The sequence below is a fragment of the Cyprinus carpio genome, chromosome B7 (assembly GCF_018340385.1).
Source record: "Cyprinus carpio isolate SPL01 chromosome B7, ASM1834038v1, whole genome shotgun sequence".
NCBI classification, from domain to species: domain Eukaryota; kingdom Metazoa; phylum Chordata; class Actinopteri; order Cypriniformes; family Cyprinidae; genus Cyprinus; species Cyprinus carpio.
Window position 1 is genome coordinate 8,007,832 of NC_056603.1, and position 24,880 is coordinate 8,032,711.

At 39.5% G+C, this 24,880-nt stretch overlaps 1 protein-coding gene across 3 annotated transcripts; it reads right to left on the bottom strand.

Moving 5' to 3' along the window:
- Positions 1–2,531: 2,531 nt before the first annotated feature.
- On the bottom strand, positions 2,532–24,880 carry serpinh2 (serine (or cysteine) peptidase inhibitor, clade H, member 2). 3 transcript variants are annotated; one of them, XM_019074939.2, is made up of 5 exons: positions 24,555–24,880; positions 22,290–22,915; positions 15,866–15,958; positions 15,566–15,798; positions 2,532–3,240 (listed from the first exon to the last, which is right to left on the bottom strand). In XM_019074939.2, the coding sequence occupies exons 2-5, from the start codon at positions 22,906–22,908 to the stop codon at positions 2,935–2,937; spliced, it is 1,251 nt and encodes a 416-aa protein (XP_018930484.1). In that variant the 5' UTR covers positions 22,909–22,915; positions 24,555–24,880; the 3' UTR covers positions 2,532–2,934. The 3 variants fall into 3 exon arrangements, with proteins under 3 accessions (XP_018930484.1, XP_018930490.1, XP_042582936.1); XM_019074945.2 differs by lacking the exon at positions 24,555–24,880 and adding an exon at positions 24,405–24,548; XM_042727002.1 differs by lacking the exon at positions 24,555–24,880 and adding an exon at positions 24,321–24,543.

The following is a 24,880-nucleotide window of genomic DNA, read 5'->3' on the forward strand; positions in this document are numbered from 1 at the left end:
GATTGGGGCAGGCATTAAAAGATTAAAAGGTTTATCATCCGTCTGCGTTGTTGATGGCAGTCTCGTGTCATTAGTGCCATTAGCATTAAGCCTACCCCATCAATAACAGCCCGGCTGAGTGATCCGGCTCCCAGAGAGAGTGATCCCGGGGCAGGGACACCGCAGCCAGCTTAGCCCTTGCTCTTCTGGAGTCCCTGATCTGCTTGGGTAAGTCTGTCCAGGAAGATGAGTCAGCTACAGTGGGAGAAATTAAGAGAGAGAAAGAGAACTGGGACCTTCCTGTGTCAGAGCCGAGGTTAGATTACATCTTTCAGAGGAATGAGTGAAGACATATACTTTAAACTTAACAACCGACATTGCAGTGTATACCAGTGGCGCCTGCAGCTACGGCTGTATGCAGTGTACCTACCATGAGCTCATCGACTGACATGAGAAAGATTTTAGAGAAAAGTTCACCCAAACATGCCATCCATGATGTGATTTCTTCATCAAAACAGATTTGGAGAAATGTAGCATTACATCACTTGTTCACCCATGGATCCTCTGCAGTGAATGGGTGCTGTCAAAATGAGAGTCCAAACAGCTGATAAAAACATCAGAAACCAGCTACAGTCCATCAATTAATGTCTTCTGAAGCAATAAGTGGTGTTTTAACAAATTGTGATGTTTTTATCAGCTGTTTGAACTTTCATTCTGACGGCACCCATTCACTGCAGAGCATCCACTGAAATACAAGTGATATAAAGCAAAATTTCTCCAAATATGTTCCAATAAAGAATCAAACACCTTTACATCTTTTATGGGCTGAGGGTGAGCAGATTTTCAAAAAAAATTTGGGTGAACCATTCCTGTAATTATTAAATAATTATTTTGAGTCAGTTCTTTCTTTTCACTGAACTGGCCAAACAGGTTTGCAAAATGGTCTGAATTGATTTGCATTCATTTGGACTGCTCTCTCTTAGAAGTATCTGAAGCGATTTCTCGGTCAGTTGAGAACAAACAGTGCTGGATGAACTGGATATTCACCTACAATCGAAACAAAAAGCTACTTTTGGATAGGTGAATGAGAAAATTTAGCTGTCATTTGCTTCAAAAGTGTTTTTGTGTCCAATTGCAGAGTTGTTTTCCTATATGGACATATCCTAGATGGATGACTATTTCATTGCTTTTTGCCATTGTCACGTTGGTTTTGTAAGGTGTAAAATGCATCTAGAGACTCTTTCATTGTGCTAACATGTACAGTTGCTCTCATTGAACGTTTGGTCTGAATAGTCTAAAGCTTCTAAAAACGTGCATATTATAGAAAATGAAAAAAACTCTTTAACATTAGCAAATACTTTTTATTGCAAATACCCCTTATGTGCATGTGCCCTCAGATGAAGTCCTGCAGGCGCCCGTGCTGTTTACATGTTGACAGCGGTTGGAGTCACTTTGCGTTGCACTGTAAGAGTGTGTGGTGTGTCTGTAGCAGTACCTCAGCATCAGCATGTATTCACTCAGCTGTCACCATGGTGGTTTTCCTTACAGTAACAGTGGGGAATGAGTTGTGTCAGTGTGTCGATATGAGTGTAGTTGACACCCACCACATTGGCTGCAGATCTTCCCACTGACGATCTCATCGCAGTGCACGTCTATCACGGTGAGTGTTGCTGTCAGTCAGTGTCTCTGCTGTGAAGAGCTTGCAGACATAGAAACACATGTACTAGTGTATTCACTGGTGTCCTAACTGACCACAAGCACTTCACACAGGGTCTTTTACTGTAAATGTGACTACATCATTAGGCGCACACAGAATCTGTACACTGATTGGAACAGGATTTTGGACCAGTAAGATTTCACTGGGTAGGGCTACGAAGCAGAAATAAACATCAAGTGACTGGACACAGGTGAATGACATACAATATCATTAAATTCAAATTTCAATCCATTTAATTTGACCCAAAACAACCCCTAATTGTTGAAGTAAATACAAACAGGCTAGAAAATACTAATATACAGTCATTTATAGGCATTTTTTTAGCAACAAGTCTATGTTTTTGTAGTTTGATAGCTTATGTAGAACAATTGCATAATAAACGTTCCCTTTTGTAATCTTTCAGTTTGTGCAGTTGCACCATTTGTTTTTATTTACCAATCAATATTTTGATACGGATAAGCCTTTTTTTTGTATTATGGCCAATCACTTATAAATGGCATTGATAAAAATTGTATTTAAAATTTACACAAACAAAAAACTAAAATATAAAACAAATACAAAATAAAACCAAATCATTTGGGAAGTGACTAATAATTTATATGTGTGTGTGTGTGTGTGTATATATATATATATATATATATATATATAAAATTAATTTATACAGACACACACACACACACACACACACACACACACACATATATATATAAATATATATTCATTTAACAGTAATATACATTTTTTTGTGTAAACATAAACTCTAAGTGAATGATAGAAGACAGCAAGGGTTATAAAAAATATATGTCAGCATGCAAAATTAAAATACCAAAACCGATAAATTAAACATTTTTAATCTGTGTGTGACCCTATTTCAACAGAGCTGTGACCATTTTACTTATACATGCAGCTTAAAGATTCAGTAAATTAACCCAAACATTTAATTAACACAAAGTTGCAGAACACATTCAAATTCTGTAGAAATCTGCAATGCTTTCTGCAGAATTCTGTGTGTGCAGATTCAGTGCAGGTCTACATATAACTTTAATTACATCCTATCTTAAGCTCTTTCATATCTGTAATACAAGTAAAATGTAACATGTGTCAGCACAAAACATAAGGCCAGTAGGTGAAAGACAGTGGATTTGCAGTGGATAAGTCAGTTTATTGTCAATAGCTGTAGGTCAGCCATTTTGGCTCTTCAGCCGACTGTCATTGCCAGAAGGTGAAGTATTTCGGTTCTACAGCTCATCGTGAATTGCAGGGCCATCAGTCTGGTCCAGTGCACCTATCATGAGCAATGCCCCAGTGCTGCTGTCCCTAACTAGTATAATGAAGGAATGATCTGCATAGAAGATTTTTGGCTTCTTCACATCCTCATCCTCATGCATACCGTCCTTGCTGCCGGACTCAGGGGCCAGCTCGAGGGACGTCCAATGCAGCACGGCTCCCAAATGGAGCTTCCCCCGTCCCAAGCTTGATGCAGTGGAGAAATCAGCTGATGTCTCGTTCCACGCATCTACCAGGCCTAATGCGGCTAGCTGCTTCTGAGAGAGAGTAAAGAGGGAAAAAACAGAAGTAGAGGAAAAGAGTGCACGAAAACAGAGAGAATTTAATGTATTTTCATACAAAATGATTTCTGATTCAGAAGGAAGGTGAACACTAGGATCCTAAAATCCTTCTCTGGTCCAAATGACTAAGATGGTGCGAATCAATTATGCAAACTACATAAAGGAAAAGCTCAAATATGAGCCAATAGAGACCTTGAAAAATTAAACATTCATGCCCTTTTATGACTCCTAGTGCTGGAAATGGAAAACACACACACACACACATAGACCGGTCCTCTTCAGACAGGTAGAAAGGACAAATGAAAGCAAAACATAAAGAGTGTCACTGTAAATCAATAATGTTTCAAAAATTTGGTTGTTTCCCCTCTTCATTGTCTCCCCTTTATTTTAAAGGCATGACAGATGCCCTTGTTGGCGGTGCGGGCGGTACAAAGCATGCGACAGGAGCTGAAGACGGTGGCCGAGGGAGAGCTGCTTATGAATAATTTAAAAAAGATCTCTCTGACCTCGGCCCGCTTTTGTTTTCCTTTCAGATATGAATTTGGCAGAAAGATGCTCGCTGACAGGTAGTTTATATTCCCCCTGGATGAGATCCTGGATAAACGACAGTTACCCGCATAGAGAATGAGAGACTGCGAGGGAGATGGCGAAATGAGGAAGAGGAGATAATAAGTGAACTGCTGTGGGAAGATTGAGAGACACCCAACGTGTTTGTGAAAGCCGAGACCGAATTGCAAGTGCTTTAACTGAATGATTAAGCACTCTCGCCTAAATGACTATTGTAATTAAAACAGAGCGCATGCACACTCTATCTTGTTGCAAAAACGATGCAAGCTCACTGGGAATGGCTGAGTTGGCGTGCTAGCTAGATTTGTGCAAAACTCAGAATTAAAGAATTGGCTCCAAATCAGTGAATAAGTTGGAAATCTAATTGAATTGTCCTCACCTGACAGGAAGTTAAATTGGAATTTGATTTCATTAGAACGACAGAACAGCAATTCAACAAACGAATGCATTCTGGGAGAAGAAAAGTTCTATAAACCTTTTTATTTTTACACTTAAAGCAAGGCTTGGTCAAATTAGCTTTTCTAGTTAATAACTTAAAAATTACAGTATATACTGTATATACCAAGACGGTAAGCGCAACCCGCACTTTCAGCAGAATAAAGGGATGTTCAGACAAAACACGTTTTTGCATTCCACTGGTTCTGCTGGTTTCCCAAAGTTTTTCTGTGTAAAAGGACATCTTTGACTTTTGTGCAGAGTCTCGCACATGACATGGCATTTTGCTTAAGTTAAAATAAGTCCTTTTTTTTAAGAAATAAATTTTTTCCCAGTCCACTGGACCAATATGAAATATATGCTATTTGAGCACAAGTATATTTATGGGACAGTTCATGTCAAGGTTTTGTTTCTAATTCGAAAAATGTTATTTAAATGTGAGTTTGGCAATCAGTTTTTGAGATTTCACTATTTTCCCATTCAAGTAGACAGGAGTTGGTCTTGAAAGTCTAAAATAGCCGCCCGGAGGCATTGCAAATATGGCCACCGAGTGAACTGGCTTTTCTTTGAAAGGGACTTTGAAGTAATTCTCCATCTTGTTTGCTACCTAAATTCGAATTCAGCAATTTAAAGCCATTCTCAATTCAGTTCGAATGGGTGCAAAACCCAGGCGCTGGCATAGTGATTTGAATCAGAGGTTGTTAAAGGGGAAAAAAGGTGGAAAATGAGAAATATGGACGGAAAGGTTGATAATGAGGCAGAGAAGTGGAGGAGGCTGTCACCTGAGCTAACACTGCTCGACCCTCTGCGGTTCTCTCTCTCTCTCAACAGCCTCGGCACACACCTGCACTAATGCACTTCTATTGTCCTCATCCATTATTCTCCTTCTCCTACCTCTTTCCTCCATCACTTCCTCATCCTGTCGGCCGCTCAGCCACCTCTGTGGCATCCTCATCCCTCATCTGACCATCCGCCACTTGTTTAATTCCTCTCTCACCTGCTCTCATGTGCTCCCTGTCTTTTTCCCGCTCTGATCTGAATGTCCAGGCTTGTATCTAAGCTTGTATTTATGTTCGGAAGAGTGACGGTCTTTCCTCTCTGTCTCCTGAGGCTTTCTCGGCCTTTCTCATGGCTGTATGTCCTTGCTATTCAGGATGACACCGCATGGGGTGAATTTATTTCCCTTTAATTAATTCTCTGTTGTCTCCGAGGGTTTTTCCTTGCACCTCTCCAGTTTTCCCATTGTAACTTTGATGTTTTCCGGCACTATAGACACAGATCCGCACCTTGGCCATGCAGCCTTAACCTGAAGCAGCTTGTTGCCACAACCATGACATGGCACCGTGTGTTACTACGACAATGCTGTCTCCAGCAATTAGAGTCACATGCAACATTAGCAGACATCTCCCAGCCTGCATTGTGACAGTCTCTATAAATAGAACGCCTCTCTCTTTGTCTCGCTCCATCTCGCTCTTTCTCCTTGGGATGGCGGCACCTCTCTGGATGTCACTTAATTTTTAAAAACAATCAGCGTTTAAATATTCAACGTGGGCTGTCGTCGTGCAAGCGTTCACCCTAGAAGCCCCCGGGGCCCGACGGTCCAAAAAATGCTCATTTCGCATATTCACTTAATCCAGATCTCCAAGATGCCACACAGCTATTAGCTTTGAGTCATTTGAAGCTAGTGAAGCTTGGTATCACTTCTACAAAATCCAATGGAGCTCACAGGACGCCCCGAAGGGGGAACAGGTAAAACCTCCCTAGGTGCAGTGAGCCCCAAATGAATTAATGACACGTTTGCAAAGAAAAGACATGCCCAGCAGGCAGCCGGACTGAATGATGGGTCTGCAGATGAGTACAGTAGTTTCTGCACTGGAAACAGATGAAAGGAGGCTAATAAATATCATGTAGTAATATGGCACACAGACTCCCAACTAATGCAGTAAATGTGATGGGCAGATGGAGGAAAACGAGAGAGGGAGAGAGATGGAGCGAGGAGGAGGGCTGTGTAAACATGGTTCAGCTCTAATGCTGCTCATTGGGTGGAAATGGAGCGTCTCTATTTTCCTCTCTTCTCACTCTCTCTTCCTGTCTGTTTCTTTCTCAAGCCGAAGTTTTCCAAATACCGCCTATCCTTGCACTCCAATTTTTTTAGGCAAACTCTCCATTATACTGTAGCATAATTCAAGCGCATACACCAATAAACACAACTACAAAAACATACAGCTCATGAATAACGCATAAGAAGAAACAGCCCTGGAGTCGACTGCATGTTGCATTTTCTATACAACATGATGGTGCATGGGACTGTAAGGGTTGGAGATGGCCTAGCAGCAGCACATGGAGCAACTCCAGCAACTGTTTTATTCAGCCTTGCAGCATCACGGCAGTCAGTTTGCCTTTCACAAAACGTCTTGGATATTATTCAGTGGCAGAGTTCTTTATCACTGTCAATGTCTCATTTACATTCTCTCTCTCTCTTTTTCACTTTCGTCCCCTTCTTCTTCACACACAATATTATTATTATTTTTTTCTTTTTTTTGCTTATCCTTTGCATCACACTCTGTCACAAAGAACTTCACACTGTTTATCAGCTTCCTGGAATCACAATCACAACAACTGCAAGAGAAACAGAGCTGTGTTAACATGAACTGGATATATTAAATTTGAAGAATTAGTGTGTCAGCAGCTTTGACATTTCATTAAAAATGCTAATGACAAACAGTGCTGGGAAAACAAGATTTGAAGCAAATGATTTCCAAAATATTTGATTTTATTAACAGAACTTATGTTATAAACGATATATACTCAATACGACATCATTTCTTTTGTGCAACCACTGAGGCTCAGCTTAAATGAGATTCTTATAACTTAAAACACTTCTGAATCAATGGAAGCAGTTACAGAACCCTCCCCCAGGGGGAGCCTCCAACTTAAGTTGAAAGATTCATAATGTAAGGGTCACACAGGGTGGCCATCAGGAGTCTGCTAACAGAAATAACTGTTATAAGAGAAATCACACATAATTTTTTAAGGCAAATATCATTTTACAGCACTAAAACTTGGTATCTATAAACAGTTACTTCATCAGGGTTACTTCATCCTAAAAATGTATTATTTATTCACTCATGTCCTTCCAAACTCACAGATCTTTTCATTCATCTTTAAAACACAAATAAAGATTTATTAAACCTGAGTGATGTTTAATTTGATGTGCTCTATGTATGTGACTTGATCAATGTTTATATGTAAACAAAAGCCTAAATTAAATCTGTTCATGATATGAAGCAATCATGTCTTGGAATAAACCCCTCCATTTATATAGATATATTTATGAACTTTAAGCATCAGTGTTTTGATGCAATAGACTTCCAATGTAGGGACAGAAATCTCTTAGGTTTCATTAAAAATATTTTCGTATGTGTTTCATCAGTTTTAATGGCTTTGGAGTAACTGATGATATAACTTTTTTTTAATTATGAATGAATGATGAATGATTTCAGGGGTCATTTCATAAAAATAATTAATGTGTTTATTTTTGTTTATTTAAAATATTTAGGGCTAATTATTAGACTGCATTCATGTCACTTCTGTACCTCATTAAAATGTCTTTTGCAATACAGTAATTAAATCTATTTCTAAATTGCTCTGTTGACAACTGAAATGATCTCATCATGTGGTGCCAGATTGATAAGGGCAGTAAAAAAAATAAATAAAAATAAATAAAAAAAAAAAAAAAGGACAGTGTCTTATTTCCATTTTTTTTCATCAGAAGCACTAAAAGAACCATTAGTGTAATTAATAGAATACAGTTTCATGGCTGGCAAGAAATATTTATGACAAATAATAATATAAATTCCCTTGGTTTTGGCAAATGCGATGAAGGTTTTAAGAAAGCCGGTTCTAAACTTCAATAAATTATATTTTATTATACATAATAAACAGGATATGTCAATATTTGTATTAGATAACAAATAAGCATTTTATCACGTTGTGGTACAGCGCTGTAAAACACTTGTCTAAAACACAACAGGCTTTTCCCAAGTCCTGGCATACACACCACATCCACTTCATGACCTCATCAATGAGTGTGTGTATGTTAGCTTGACTCCCTCTGTCTCTCTGGCACACACAGAGAACTGTGCAATCCAATTACAGCCACACTGGCATCCACAGACCTTGGCATGCTATGTGTGTGTGTGTGTGTGTGAGAGTGAGTGAGTGAGTGAGAGAGAGAGAGAGTGAGAGTGTTTTCTGTGTATCACTGCGTCAGACTCTTAAGGTCAGTGAGTCTGGCTGTGTGTGTTTGCCAGGCATCAGGCAGACGGTGACCCCTCGACCCCTTATGCTCGTTATGGAGTCCAGACTCAATCTCTTGTTAGCCGCTATCGCCTGGCACTAACCGTTCCTGAGCTCTGGCCCCGCTGCCTCACCACCAGAGCGGATATTTTTATCCAGCTCGTCCATTCTCCTGCCCTTTCCCCATCTCTTTCTTTCTCTCCAGCACTCAACCCCATTCCACCTCCCTCACAACCACTCACCTCTTCAGCTGCACGTCAGTCCAATTTGGGTCATCCTGCCCCACAGCCACTCAGCACGGCTACATTAGTGCATACGCAAGCGCACGGATTGGAAATCAGGATAATGGCAGCTCCTTCTGAGACTGAAGATGTCCACGCGGGAGTGTGACAGAAGGCCTAGAGCGACTTGAGAGTGACAGAGCATCGGGCGGCCATGTTGAAAGGCTGAGGCTCTGAGGCGAGATGAAAAATAAAAGGTGGAAACGCTATTAACGCTTCGAGATGGAGGCTGTGTTTGCTCACTTTGACCCGATCGGAGAGGGAGAGGGAAGCTGTACTCGGCGCGCCTCTTCTGTCACTGCCCATATAAAAGCAGAGGAATCAAGTGTCTCTGACCTACGGTGATATTTCTTCAGATACTACAAGAAAGAGAGTGTGTATGTGTGGCAGAAAAAATAAAAAGCCAGATGAGAGCATGAAAGCGCAGAGAAACAGACAGAGGGCAGAGAGATGTGGAGAGCGAGGGAGCAGCAGGAGGACTTGTCAGAGAAGTAATACAGCTCTATTCATGTCATGCAGCCGTGGCAGGACTTTTCAGCCTCTTTCCGCACGCTGGGGCATCACTTATGTGAACACAGCAAGTCCAAAAAAGGGAGTCATGTCTGGGCTGTCGATGGGTTTCTTTTAAAGCAAGCTTCTAGGTCTCTCTTGGGCATCCTTACCGCTCATGTTAATGTCAAAATCTTGTTCTTTTGAGCAGAGCTGCATAAGCGGACATGGCATGCGGGCGCTTATATTTCTCGCCTGACATTACAAGACTTTAATAAAATGCTGCTGCGCACTACAGCGACCGTTCACTTCTCTGTGCGTCCTGGGAACGGTTGTGCCCCACTTGACCTGTCTAGTTCAACAACTGTCATTTTTGTTGTACCTTTTTTCTACTCTATCTGTGTCTTTTAACCTCTGCTTCTCTGAATTCTTACCCTTCTCTGTCACTGGACTCCTACTGACATATTTGACTTGACATCTGCTGTCCACCACGAGGATAAAATCAACCTTGTGGTTTAGATGGTTTGTCATCTGCCTGCAGCATTACCCAGGGACAGTGACCCTACAGCAGGGGTTTTCAAAATGGGCTCTGGGGACCTATGGGTGCCACAAGGGAGTGCAAGGGGTCAGCACAAAATATAAGGGAAAAACAAAGAGTTTTAGGGCTCTAAGAATTAACTTATGCACTTTAGATATTAAGGAAATATGTTTAACCCTAACGACTTCTTCATATTTACATTAATCAAACTGAAAAGGAATATTTGTTTCAGTTTAATTTCTAAAGACTGATCAGGCAGGTTGCTTATTTATATATAAACATTCATTTAAATTGACTGACTGACTGACTGACAGACAGACATACATACAGACAGATTGAATTTAAATGAAAGAAAATACAATTATCTATGACAGTGGTTTTCAACCTGTGGGCCGCGGCCACCTAGTGGGTCGCGATGGTATTGCAGGTAGGCCGCCAATTACTATTAAAATAAATAATAATATTGTTAATATATGTAAAAATGTCTAAGTCATAACATAATAACATCATATCATATATATAATTAAATAAGCCCGAGTTATTTTCTGTTCATTGCCAGTTCATTCTAGGGCTGTGCGATAGAAATCGTCATAAAATCATGATTTGAGCGTGCGCGATTTCTAAATCGCTTTATAGCACGATATTTCGGGGCCCTGACCTTCCGCAGTATGCGCACTTTCTCCGGGCGAGAGCAGCGTGTATCTGAGCAAGCGCGTCTGGTTTTGTGACAGAGCAAAAGAAATCTGCGTGCGTGCGGACAGATTCCCGCCACTGAAGAAACAACAAAAAAAATCTGTTGTTGTGATGTCACTAAAAGGGACAGCCTTTTCTTAAAGGGCGGATTCCTCAATTCGACAGGATGGACAACCATTCAGGGACAGGGACAAACTCTTCTTTTTTATTAAATAAAAATATCGTTTTTATTACCAAATGACCAATATACTCAAATTGAGTAATCTCTTATTTAACAAAATATTAATATTATATAAATACACACATTCAAGTATATATTTCAGAAAAAATGTTGTTTATATATAAAATATATTTATATATGATTTAAATTATATTAATATAAATATATAGATCTAAATACATGTAAATATTTAAAAATTATATGCTATGAGTGTGTATTTATATATACATAAATATACACACTACACACACATATATTATGTAAATAAAAACTTATTTTGATGCGATTAATAAATAAATATATATATCAACAATTCTGTGTTTTTCTGTCAATATGGGGTGCTGTGTGTACATTAATGAGGAAAAAAAATGAACTTAAATGATTTTAGCAAATGGCTGCAATATAACAAAGAGTGAAAAAATTAAGGGGCTCTGAATACTTTCTGTACCCACTGTGTGTGTGTGTGTATATATATATATATATATATATATATATACACACACACACACACATACACACATATACAGGTGCATCTCAATAAATTAGAATGTCGTGGAAAAGTTCATTTCAGTAATTCAACTCAAATTGTGAAACTCGTGTATTAAATAAATTCAATGCACACAGACTGAAGTAGTTTAAGTCTTTGGTTCTTTTAATTGTGATGATTTTGGCTCACATTTAACAAAAACCCACCAATTCACTATCTCAACAGATTTGAATATGGTGACATGACGATCAGCTAATCAACTCAAAACACCTGCAAAGGTTTCCTGAGCCTTCAAAATGGTCTCTCAGTTTAGTTCACCAGGCTACACAATCATGGGGAAGACTGCTAATCTGACAGTTGTCCAGAAGACAATCATTGACACCCTTCACAAGGAGGGTAAGCCACAAACATTCATTGCCAAAGAAGCTGGCTGATCACAGAGTGCTGTATCCAAGCATGTAAACAAAAAGTTGAGTGGAAGGAAAAAGTGTGGAAGAAAAAGATGCACAACCAACTGAGAGAACCGTAGCCTTATGAGGATTGTCAAGCAAAATCGATTCAAGAATTTGAGTGAACTTCACAAGGAATGGACTGAGGCTTGGGTCAAGGCATCAAGAGCCACCACACACAGACGTGTCAAGGACTTTGGCTACAGTTGTTGTATTCCTCTTAAGCCACTCCTGAACCACGGACAATGTCAGAGGCGTCTTACTTGGGCTAAGGAGAAGAAGAACTGGACTGTTGCCTAGTGGTCCAAAGTCCTCTTTTCAGATGAGAGCAAGTTTTGTATTTCATTTGGAAACCAAGGTCCTAGAGTCTGGAGGAAGGATGGAGAAGCTCATAGCCCAAGTTGCTTGAAGTCCAGTGTTAAGTTTCCACAGTCTGTGATGATTTGGGGTGCAATGTCATCTGCTGGTGTTGGTCCAATGTGTTTTTTGAAAACCAAAGTCACTGCACCCCTTTACCAAGAAATTTTGGAGCACTTCATGCTTCCTTCTGCTGACCAGCTTTTTGAAGATGCTGATTTCATTTTCCAGCAGGATTTGGTACCTGCACACACTGCTAAAAGCACCAAAAGTTGGTTAAATGACCATGGTGTTGGTGTGCTTTACTGGCCAGCAAACTCACCAGACCTGAACCCCAGAGAGAATCTATGGGGTATAGTCAAGAGGAAAAAGAGAAACAAGAGACCAAAAAATGCAGAAACCTGGGCTTCCATACCACCTCAGCAGTGCCACAAACAGATCACCTCCATGCCACGCCGAACTGAGGCAGTAATTAAATTGTTGAGATTGTGGGTTTTTGTTAAATGTGAGCCAAAATCATCACAATTAAAAGAACTAAAGACTTAAGTGATGAAGTCAGGGGAAGTCGTGGCCTAACTGTTAGAATGTTGGACTTGCAATCCGAGGGTTGTGGGTTCGAGTCTCGGGCCGGCAGGAATTGTAGGTGGGGTGAGTGAATGTACAGCGCTCTCTCTACCTTCAATACCACGACTGAGGAGCCCTTGAGCAAGGCACCGAACCCCCAACTGCTCCCCGGGCGCCGCAGCATAAATGGCTGCCCATTGCTCCAGGTGTGTGTTCACGGTGTGTGTGTGTTCACTGCAGTGTGTGTGCACTTTGGATGGGTTAAAAGCAGAGCACGAATTCCGAGTATGGGTCACCACACTTGGCTGTATGTCACGTCACGTCACTTTCACTTCACTTTCACTTAAACTACTTCAGTCTGTGTGCATTGAATTTATTTAATATATATATGTTTATATATATATATATATATATATATATATATATATATATATATATATATATATATATAAAGTGAAAGAAAAGAAGAAGAAGAAGACACACAAATATTAAAAAGAGGTAAAGAGGGAATATGAGAGTTTGACAAAGAATGAGTGTGAGAGAAAAAAAGGGGCGAGACAGAAGATGAGCTACAGGGACTCTGACCAGCTAGAAATGAGAGCGAATGAGAGGGCAGACACAGAGATTGAGGTGATGGATAAAGTGATGAATAAAGAAAGGGAGACGAAAGATGAGTGGGAGGAACCAGTGGACTACGGGCAGGAGATAGATGAGTTGAGGTCAGACGCTGAGAGAAGGAGGATGGAGAGGTAACTAGAGAGAGAGAAAAGACTAATACGAAGAACAGGCAGGGAGACAGGAAAGAGACAAGGAAGGAGAAAGAAGACCGAGGTGAGCGAGGAGAGAGGAAAGCCAGCAGCATGTGTCACAAAATCATTCATCAAGCTCCAAAACACTTCACCTCCGCGATCCACGAGAAGAGCACTACGAAGGCGTGCTTGACATATCCACCCACTGCAAGAAACCAAAGAATCCAAATGTGCTTACCCACGAGCCAATCATACCAGACACGGTCTCATCAACTGAACTCAACAGCCCAAACAAGCCCGCCACAGTCACTGTCACTCTCTGTCGTCCAAATCCAGATCTGTTCAGCAGTGCAGACAGAACCATCTGTGCTATTCTAAAACTCTGTCACTCTTTGCTAAGTCCAGGCTGTTTCCTGTGGCCGAGCTGCTGGAGAGACTCTTGCCGAGCTTCTAACCCAGCATGGCATCTCTCTGAGGGCCCAGGCCTTGAAGGAGCACAAATGTTTGGGATGCCAGGAGAGTCATTAGTTTGTATGGGAAACACTAAGAGGGATCACAGGCATGCAATTATAGGATGACTATCTGTTGAGGTCTGTATTGCACAACACCAAAAAGTACTGCAGCTGTGATGTTCAAACCCGGGAGACTAAAACACCATGGGGGGATCCCTCAAGTTTTACTATGGGTTTTTAAAATGGGGTTTTTCAATTTATGAGAAAAACAAGGTCTGTGGTAGACATAAACTGACGAAACTTGGACGTTTTGCTCTAGAATGTAAATTACACCCACCCATACAAAAAATTCACATTTTGAAGCGGTTATGTTAATTTCTTTGTTATTACATTTGCATGAATGTTTAGGGTGTGCGTGTGTGCAGTTTACTAATGTAAAAACTGTTTTCTACATTTTTACAATTTATTTATTGCTGTGATGTACAGCTGAATTTTCAGAATGATTAATATACAATTCATTGTTTCATGATCTTTAATAAATTATTCTGTTTTGCTTGTTTTTTATGATGGTGTTGCTTAATATTTAAATGGTGATACTTTAACAATTACTTGATCTTTATTTTTTTGTTTTTTAATCCCAAACTTTTGAACTCTTCTGTAAATCTACACTATAGGTGTTAGATAACGACAGTACTTATCAGACTCACATGGCAGGACCTGCACTATATATAGGGACCAGAATTTCATAGAAATGCCTACCAGCCACCTAAAACACCTGCCTCTGTCAGCCCAAATCCACTTTTTGTGCAAATCCAATCATATTTAGATCAGCAACAAACTACATGAAATCCGATTTTTGCAAATCTGTTTCGAACTACATTCATATGTGTGATTTGGAATCCTATTCAAATATCATTCCTGGAAATCCTTTCAGTCTGACTGGTCAGATCAGATTTAACAAAGCTTTTTCAAATTCTCACGCCACATAAAAAGTAAACAGTTGTGATACACTGCGTGGACAGTCAGTCATCTAGATCGGATTCCATTCAGATATGCACAAAATCGGATTTGAACTGACAGTCTGAACGAGGCTTAAGAGAACTCAAGAAAGCAATGCCCTGGCAGTCGAACACAGACAAGCAATAAAATCTAGTTTAAATTAAAATAATGCTTTTGCCACCTAAAATGTGATTAAATATGGTTTAAAATTAACATGACATACCAAATATTTAGTGAATTTAAAGGACATATTCATCAAAAGATAACATCTTGTCCTTTTTATGATGAAAAAATCTGCGTCTTGTTTGGAGGTCAACAAAGCAACACTCTCAGCCTGATAGTGTTCAAAAAGAGAGCAGCACAAGAAGGCACTGGAAGTACTTACAATGCATAACTGAGGAATGTTTTAAAGAATAAAGACCATAGCTCAGTGTCCTAAGACACATAAAACCGCATTCAAAAGCCTGACTGCAATTTCAGTGCAAACACAATTTCCATTAAAAGGAAAATAGCTTTCCCACTGAATGAGAATAATCTATGACCTATGGTTTGTTCTCATTATGCTAATGTCATATCTGGATATCTTCCATTAGCTTTCTAAATGAGTCTTATCTACATTGTATGTTAAGAATATTTATCTATAACTTAATGTTTTCAAATTTTATTTCACACACTCATAACGGCTGTGTAGGAAGTGATATGTACAATATTTAGACTATTACCTGTAGATTGACCGTGCTGCTTATCTTGGCTCTCGGGAGGGATAATGCCATACTTGTGGAGTTCAGTTTCTCCAACCACTTCTCCACCCGATCCGGGGTCAGCAGACGGTCCAGCCGAGACAAACTCTCCACATGGAAGGGCAAAAGCAGCACCATGCTGGCCTTCCCTTCCCACAGGCCCAGTTCCAACACCTGTACCATGTTCTCCATGTCCTCATAGTGACGGTATACACCTGGGAAAACAAACATTTGGTAGTTTGGATGCCTTTATTGTGTATTTCAATGACTGGTGGAACTTACCTGATCTGTGCATCATGGGAACTTTGGTGTATTTTGTACCGAAGAAGCTACGCAAATCTTGGTTTTCATGGTAAAAGCCACGATCCCAAAATCCTACAAACAGAAAAATCCACAAAAAACACATGTGGACAGTGAATTGATGAACATGACTTAGACGTCATGACCCAGACAAGCATTTTGAGTTGACGCAAACTATTAGAACACATCTTGTACAATTATCTTATAGACAGACTGTTTGGTTCTGACATACATTGAGGCATTGATGAGACCGTACAAAGGAATATTACAGACACCATGCCAGAAAAAAGAACCAAAAATAAAAGAAAAGGCGAGAGGAGGGGTGCAGGGGAGGCAGAGGCACAGGACATATTATTACAGCCCATTACACCCATTAAATTCACTGACAAAGATGAGATTCGATAAAGAGACTATTAGCAGTATTACAGTCACATTTTCTTTTCCACAGTCTTTTGACCTTATTGGATTAGTCAAGAGAAAGATAAAGAATGAGAGAGAAAGAAAGCGCGAAAAAAGCAGTATCAAGTCAAATCAAATACTAAGGATGATTGCAAGACAATATGGGGTTAAGCCAGGCCGTGTTATTGTATTTCGCGGCACCAGAAGCAGTACACTGCTCTTGAACAGGACAGAAGAGACACATAAGACATTCAGCGGCCACTGCAACTCAATTTGAATGTTGCACCTGCCAAAATTAAGCTAGAATTTCTTTCTTTCAATTTTTTTTAGACATTTTTACAATTTTACAATGTCCCAAGGACATTTTTAGCAAATTTGTTCACTAAAAATGTGTCACACAGGTGTCCTAGCTGAGTCACCATCAGCACAGCTTTTTACATTAACTGCGAACATGGATATTATTAAAGCTACTTTTAGAGTATGTGCCACTTTCATATTCAATTAAATGCTTTGTTATCACAGGAATATTTTTTTTTTTTTTTTTTTTAAATAAATGCCACTTGATTGATATTTTTTATCTGATGCGATGGCATTCATGCATTTATAAATGTGGCTTATATATTCAAAATATATATTTTGGGGTTTTTGAATATTTTACCAGCATTAGAAGGATCTCTAACCCCTTTTTAATTTGGTGCTAGTTTTTCACTTTCTCATCAGAGTCACCTGATCACACTTCTGTATTTATAGCTGCAGTTTATCCAGGCCTCAGTTTTGCTGTGCCTTAAAAAGGAATGTGCCACCCAAGATGAAATTTCCATAATCACCTTTAAACACTCCTAGTCCCAAAACCACTGCTTTCAGCATTAAACATCCTCCTCGTGAGGAATTCAAAACATATTCCTTACGTATAATTAGGAATACCATTAACAAAACCTGAAAATAAACAAAACAAAGAGACAGAAACTAGGGTAGAATTCCTCTTTAAAGAAAAAAGCCTCATTTCATAAACCCGAGATGAGTCGCTCGACTGTCATTTATCATGAGAAACACCTGATCCTGTGTAGGGAAAGCAAGCCTCTTCATTCGGCCCCGTGCCAAGCTTTGCATGCGCCTCAATGGTATGCTAGCAGTTCCCTTTAAGCTTGTGAACGCAAGCCAAGAGCCAGAGCAGTTGGATTTCAATAATTACACAGGGGGATGAAATTTGATCAGCCTAAAGTTCAAAACACATGGCATGGTATCTGTCAGTTATTATGGGGTGGCAAAGATCTTGGAACTGCGAGCTAAAAGGGGAATTCTGCCATGCGAGTTTTTGAAATGCCACACAAGGATTCTTGTCACTGCGGTCTTGGCTGGCAATCAAAAGAAAGAAAACATCCTGGGAGATTCTGTGACTGAAAGAGAGAAACAGAACGACCCAATGAGCATTGGCAAGAGAGAGACACTCATACCGTCTTCATTAATTACAGAGCATAAAGACAATGCAGCTATTGTGTGGTTTTGCATCTTGAAGGCTCTCTCATGCCCATTTTCAGTAATAACCGAGCCACAAACAATAAAGCTAAAACACTGTGAATTAAAGCACTTTCATCTTCTCTCCCCGGATCCTTTGGTGCTCGGAGCAGGGCTGCTGTTCGGGGGTGAAGTGTGTGTGCTTGTTTTTGGGGTTTGCTGTACAGAGCACAAAGGCTGAGGTTATGAGCTAGTGTGGTGTCTGCCACCAGGACACACCAAGAATCGGTCTACAGTAACCTTTTTCTTCCCCCCTCTCTCTCTTCAAAGCCTTTGACCATTCCCTCAAAATTCTCTTATCTTGCACCTCTGTCTTTGCTTCACTCCACACCTGTGGCTCTCCATTTGCCTCCTGATGTGAGCTCCAATCCAGTTCTCCATGGTGCCTGGCTATTTGTTGCAGCGTACTTGGAATTATGAATTGTACATGCACCAGAGGACGGTAGCCAAGCCTACTATAGTCATTCCAGACGTGAATATCATCAAAAAAGTTCTGTCTTTTTTTAGAGTACTGCATTTTAAAGATAATTTTGTAAAATCCATTTAAGCTTCACAGTTTTTTATTGGAAAGGGTGCATGAACATGCCATTGTCCTGCTGCAGGGAGGCATGAGGACTGCAGATGTAGCCAGAGCAATGAACTGCAATGTAAGACGCCTGAGACAGTGCTACAGGGAGACAGGAAGGACAGCTGATAGTCCTTGGAGTGGAAAACCACATATAACCATGTGTCCCCTCAGACGTGTTCAAGAAATTTCAAGTGCTTTGGTCAAAGAGTGGAGTAACATGTCACAGAAAGAACTGGCAGTTCATGAGGATGAGATGCATTGTAGTGCTTAAAGCAGCCAGTGGACACAAGATACTCACTGTGACTTTTGGTATATGTAAATTAAATTAGTTGAAAGTGAGAGGATATTACTTTTTCAGTGAGTATATACACATACATATAAATAAACACATATAGATATAGATACAGTATTATAACTACTTACATTATTACTGTTATAAATAAAGTAAATGATCTCTATTATTTATTTATTTTATTTTTTTAAAAGCTACAATCCAAATCCACTTGGCTCAAAAGTCTGAGCAGGCACATGCATGATTGAACAGATTTCAGGAGAACAGAGAAAACTGCTCTCAGATTAACACCAAGAGTAAAAGTCCACAAACGACCCATCAGAGAGACAATGAAAAAGCTTTCGGACAAAGTTAATATTACACTGGCGACTAAATGAATTACTATAGAACCCTGAAGCGGTGCGACTACTGACTGCCTTTAAATTATAAATCCAAACTATGAATTCAATTTCAATAATCTCATTCACAGGGCCCAATCTATTGTCTGATCTAATTTGTATATTTCATCGACTGAATTAATGAACTTCCACCGACTCCCGCTTTTTGCTTGCGAACGGGATGGAAAAAAAATGTAATTAAGTCAAAACATAAAACAAAAGAAATTAATTAGATTGCTTATCAGCCTAAAATCAATCCAAACTTTATTTCCTGTTGCGTTTGGTAGTAGAGAGAAGCTCTCCTCCTACCGCTCCGTTCCCATCGCTCTGTGTTTAAAATAGGATCAAAGCACCTGCCTGTATTACTCAGACAAAGAAATCGATGAGTAGAACAAGACTTCAGCATGTGGGTGAGACAATGCACAAAAAGAGAGAGAGACAGAACTCCAGTGAAGTAGAACAGCATATAGCACCGGCATGTTAAAAACTAATTTTAAGCCCTTCAAGCATATTTAACATCTCTTCTTGGAAGTGACAAGAAACTTAAGTATTGTTGAACTGTCTCTGATTTGACTAAACAGGGTACTGCATGTACTGCATGGCTTTTGTGCAAAAACAATATTACTATTACAGCTCAATAATAATAATAAGTCAAGAAAACTACCCTCTTTTGAGCATGTCAAAAAAATTTCCTTTCAGTTTAAAATGCCTGTTTATGGGTTCAGGGTTAAAAATACTAAATCAGTGCCTTGGCCTAATAGTTACCATGCAAGCTTTTACACATTGAACCACTGTGCTCATATGATTGACACAAATTTAAATCGACTCGCATGGGGAACGCATGAACTGATAAAAATGCATACTTTGAATGCACTATAGGTTTCTTTGGATAAGAGTGTCTGCTAAATGCATACATATGGACCAAAAAAATATATATTTTGTGCATGCATATTATGCAAATTTCTGCATGCATGGATTTGAATAACCATATTTATTTCAGAGATGAAAAGACAATGCCAAAGTGATAGTCATGTAACAATAATGCAGTACCCAATTCATTGTTGCATACAGATTCATATAATTTTTAATAGGAGGCAGTATACAGGATATACTGCACTGTGAGAAGTTAGCAGAATAGTATTGTATGAAGAATATAGCCACTCACTGGAGGACAGGAGATGCAGACGATCATTACTTAATTATTTAAGATGACACACCACCTCTCCCGGGAAGATACATAGGCTCTTCTGGAGATGGTTTGTCATCAACCTTGCAGGCTGGGTGTGAAGGAGAATGCATGATGTCTGATTTATAAAAGAATCATTCTTTTGAACCGATGCTTTTATTAAATACTTAGTTCAGACCGTAAATCACTTGAATTTAGTTTGGAAACTGTAAAGAAAACTGTATTGAAATAATGAATCATTTATTCCAACCAATTTGTTCACTAAATGCCAGTTCGCTAAAATAAATCAGACTTCACTATGTGAATGGAAAGAGGTGTGTATATACAGTACACAAATACAAACAGACACATAAGTAAACACTTGCACTTTACAGGTGCATTTGCTACGGCAACATAAATCACTACAATCACACACATAGACGTGTGTGTATGCTTTGCACACCCCCTAAAGTGTGATTCCTTATCCTCCAAGCAAATTTTCACCTTCAGCATCAGTCGTGCAACTGCTTCTAGTTCATTTATCAAGCAGCAGCACAATCTGTACTAGCTAATTCTCCAGCACGCAAGAGAGAGGAAGCCCAGCGGTACTATGACCACTCTGTCTGATCCTGTTTGGCTCAAATATCACTTCATGCCTTTTTTAGATACAGCATGAGCTGATAACTGTATTAACTCACCGATGACCTTGAAATTGGTAATGAAACTGGAACTGAAAAAAACTAAAATGTAAAAAGTATTGTTTGAGTTTTTAAAATGGTTAATGGTTGCCTTAAATTATTTGAGCTGCATTCGATGAATTAGTTGTTAATCAAAAATAAATAAGAATAATATATAGGGGTGGGGATTTTGATTAATCCCACTGACTTTTTTGAATCAGTTCACCAAAAAGATTTGTTCATTGAATCTTTTTGCATTTTACATCATTTTGCGAGTGAGTCATTTGAGTAAAGATTCAGTGACTCACTCAACATGGCAATCACTTGAATAAATGATTCAGTGACGTTCCACTTTTTAAATATTTTTAATGTCCTTCCCTCGCATCTCATTGAATCAGATGTATGTAATTGATTATGTTACACAATATATGTATAGGTATGCTTGGGCTGTTTAAATACTGAAAAGAGAATGCATATATCAGAGTTGTTTGGGGTGGGGTAAATTAAGCGCTATCTGCGGTGATGTCACAGTCATGTTGCGTTGTGGTTTATGGAATTGTGTAGACTAGGTCAAAATCGAGGGGTCAAGGGTCTGCCCATATAAACTTCCCTCGTCCACTTCACAAAGTGAAAAGCACTTCAAAATAGCAGCAGGAATTATCCCGAGGGGAAGTGCTTAGGGAAGTTCAGAAGTGTGTGTCTAAAAGCGAAGTGGAATGCAGCCATACAAGCAGACTCTTGTTTCATTCCTGAAACAAATCAACTGAATCAATAATTCAAATCCCACTTGAATTCATGATTTAAATCCCAGGGCTATCAGAATTTACATCAGTGCTCTTGGAACATCAATCTGCCTATCTGATTACAGAACTGGATATTAACCACTTAATATAATCTTTACAATGCACATGTCTAGAAATCTTTCATGTCTACAATTCTTTCAAAAACACTGATTAACTCACGAAGAAAACATCACTAAGAGCTCAAATTATAGAAAATAATAGTACTCACTTCCCACAGACCATTTAAGTAAAGCCAGGTTTTACAGTGCATAAGCGAAGGATGAGACCATGAATTTTGCAATGCCTTCTGGCTAAAGTCCAAACACATAATGGACCATAAAGCTTCAAGATTAGACACAACTATCCTGATCCCCTAGGTACAGTAGACAAGCCATACCTTTTTAACTGTGTCTAATGGCTGTTCCTAAAGCATGTTATTCACAGAAGCTTTTTAGTCTGTCTTCATGATATGCCCTGATATGTCCTGTTATATGTTATTTGCACTCAGTGATTAAAAAAACTTTCCTTAACCTAATTATGTAACTCAACACAATATCATATTAGAATATAAGTGTGTTCTTCTAGCATTATTTGAAGCCAGCTCCACTAGTTTCCAACATATTTTTCTCACCTCTAAAGTGCAGTGCGTTGGCCAGGATCATGGCTCCAGGTTTGGTCTCCAGTGCCAGTTCCAGATCTGCTGTCTCTTCTCCATCCATCCCACTTTTAGCCCAGGACTGGAGCTTCTCCATATCAGTCTGTTTCTGTGCATCCTCCAGGGCCACATGCTGCAACCCAAAGTGGATCTGGAGCTTCTCCAGAAAGCTCTTCTCCAGTCTTGGGACTTGTTTGGAAAACAGTGCGGAGGAACTGTGCAATGTGTAGCAGGTTCCATTAGCGTCACGCACAGATTTCAGTGCCTTGGTCAAAGCTTCTCCAACGGCCTTATCGTGTTTGGTGATCCTCAGGAGATCATGAAACTGGCCTGCTGTGGATCCTTTAGCTCCACCCTCAAGAGCCAGCAGGGAGTTGGCCAACAGGAGTGGGGAGATGAAGGTGTTGGTCTGGGAACCATTGATGCGGAGCGACCTATACAGCTGCAGCCCCAGGCTCCAGGTGGGGTGATGTAAGCTGGAGATTTCTGGCTGAGGCGAGCTTTGAACTTTCTGTTCCTGTGGAGCAGATGACCAGATGCTCTGCAGAGCCAACACTAGTAGAAACAGACGAGGAACAGGAGAAATGGGCACCATTGCAGGACTGGAGAGAAAAGAGAGAGAAATATTAATATATCATTCCACAAATTCTAAAAAGTAGAGTCAACATGAAAATTGAACTGATCTCTTTTACTTTATACAACATATTCCAGTTTATATTTTAGATAATTAATTGCCGCACCAAATTCAAAAGAATAAAATGTTTATCTACTTGCTCCACCTCTGAAATGTCAAACACTTTTATTTTTCCAAATACTTAAAGGTGCTGTATGTAACATTGACAGCTAGCGGCTGAAATGAGTTCTGCAGACCAAATTCAAAATATTGGAGAGCACTGTTTCTCATGCCCCCTCCTCTTCAGACTCGATGCTGCGGATGGCGACAAGACTTGCACTGTAAGTTGGTGAGCCGGGGCTTTTTAGATGGAGTAGAATCTGCAATCTCTGACCCCAGTTTGTCTGCTAGCTTTCATGGCTGCAAGACACTGAGTTTTCCACCAACTGGCAACCCGGGGTGTTGAAATACAATTAGGTAAAAAGGCAGTGGGCGGAATCACACAGACCAAAACAAAAACAGACATTCTGACACAAAACACACATTTCAGTGTTGAATAAATGGCTGCATCATATTGGAGAAACAAATATTTGAACTTAGCATGTTTCTTAAATATCTACAAACATATTATACCATTTTTATGCTTTTGTACAATCAAAAAAATTACATACAGCTCCTGTTATCACCAACTTTTCGTAATTCTATTAAATATTCAATGTATTAAAAAACAGACCTATTTTAGTGCACGTTTTTACTGCATCTACCTTTACAAATACTAAGTGATGTTTAAGTACTGAACCCTGAGGATGGATTGTGGTCCTGTATGGCTTCAGGACACCAGCCACTTGGAGACTCTCCAAAATGGTTTAATTTTAATTTATTGTATTTAATTATATCACTGGCATACATTCAAGCACTGTTTACCTATCTATATCAGTATTACATTAGCAGTGCCTTCAGGAATCTCGGCTCAAGGCCCCGGGATCCAAGCCACATCCCATCTCATAGAACAACAATATTCTAAATGAAAAAAATAAAATGATTCTCGGCTGCCTTTAAAAATTACTGTGGTAATAACCAGAGGTTTCCAAAATACCACAGTAACTATGATAAAACTGTGATGTTTCTGTCTTAAAAGAAATTAATCAATGACAGATAACACTAAATGAGAATTTATTTAGATTTTACAGTATTAATAACTGTAGTAGACAAGGTATTCTGGCGGAAAACAAGGTTACCATGGTATTTTTTTTAATAAAGCTCCCTCTTCTGACACTCTAATCCCGACGTCAAAATAATTTTCCATACAGTCGCGCTGCTGACAGGGCATTAAATTGTGACCAGGCTTCTTCACGGCCTATACATCACTAAAATAAACGTTAAAATCCTCTTACATCTAAACCGTAAACCGAACGGCGTCCTCCGGAAACTTCGCTTTATATCCGAGAGCGATCACAGAAAAGACAGAATAAACAAACCCCTTAAATAACAGCAGACGTTGGAGGATATTACACAGGCGGAACAGTAGATGTTGGTTTTTGCGCTTGCTGAGCGAGCAGCTGTTCCGTCTGCTCGGAGAACTGAGGGGCAAAAAACAAAGTGTAAAAAAGTTCCTTGTTTGCTTGTACCGTTAATTAATTAAAGCTTCCTTCGTTCCTCCGGCTTCTTCTGCGCGTTTGGAGCTGAAAGGAACTGACAGGGCAGGTTCAGACGTGGCGGAGGAGGGTCTTTTCACAGTTTGTTCACTTTTTTTCCTCCAGCCGAATGTATTCTCTCTGAGCTCAATCCGGGTATTTTTCCTCTTTTCAGAACTCTCGAACATTCCATTAACCTTCTTACAATTCCTAAACAGTGATGGTGTTTTTTCCCCCTATCAGAGTTATAAAATAAATGAAAAAAGATGTCAAAACGTCGTTTTTATTTATTATTTTTTTGGACTGGTTTGCCCTGCAAA

Coding starts and splice junctions, on each gene's coding strand:
- serpinh2 (XM_019074939.2), bottom strand. CDS start 22,908: ATGGTGCCCATTTCTCCTGTTCCTCGTCTGTTTCTACTAGTGTTGGCT. Junction 15,799..15,865: donor TCCCATGATGCACAGATCAG/GTAAGTTCCACC, acceptor TTGTTTTCCCAG/GTGTATACCGTCACTATGAG. Junction 3,241..15,565: donor GCAGCACGGTCAATCTACAG/GTAATAGTCTAA, acceptor ACTCTCTCTCAG/AAGCAGCTAGCCGCATTAGG.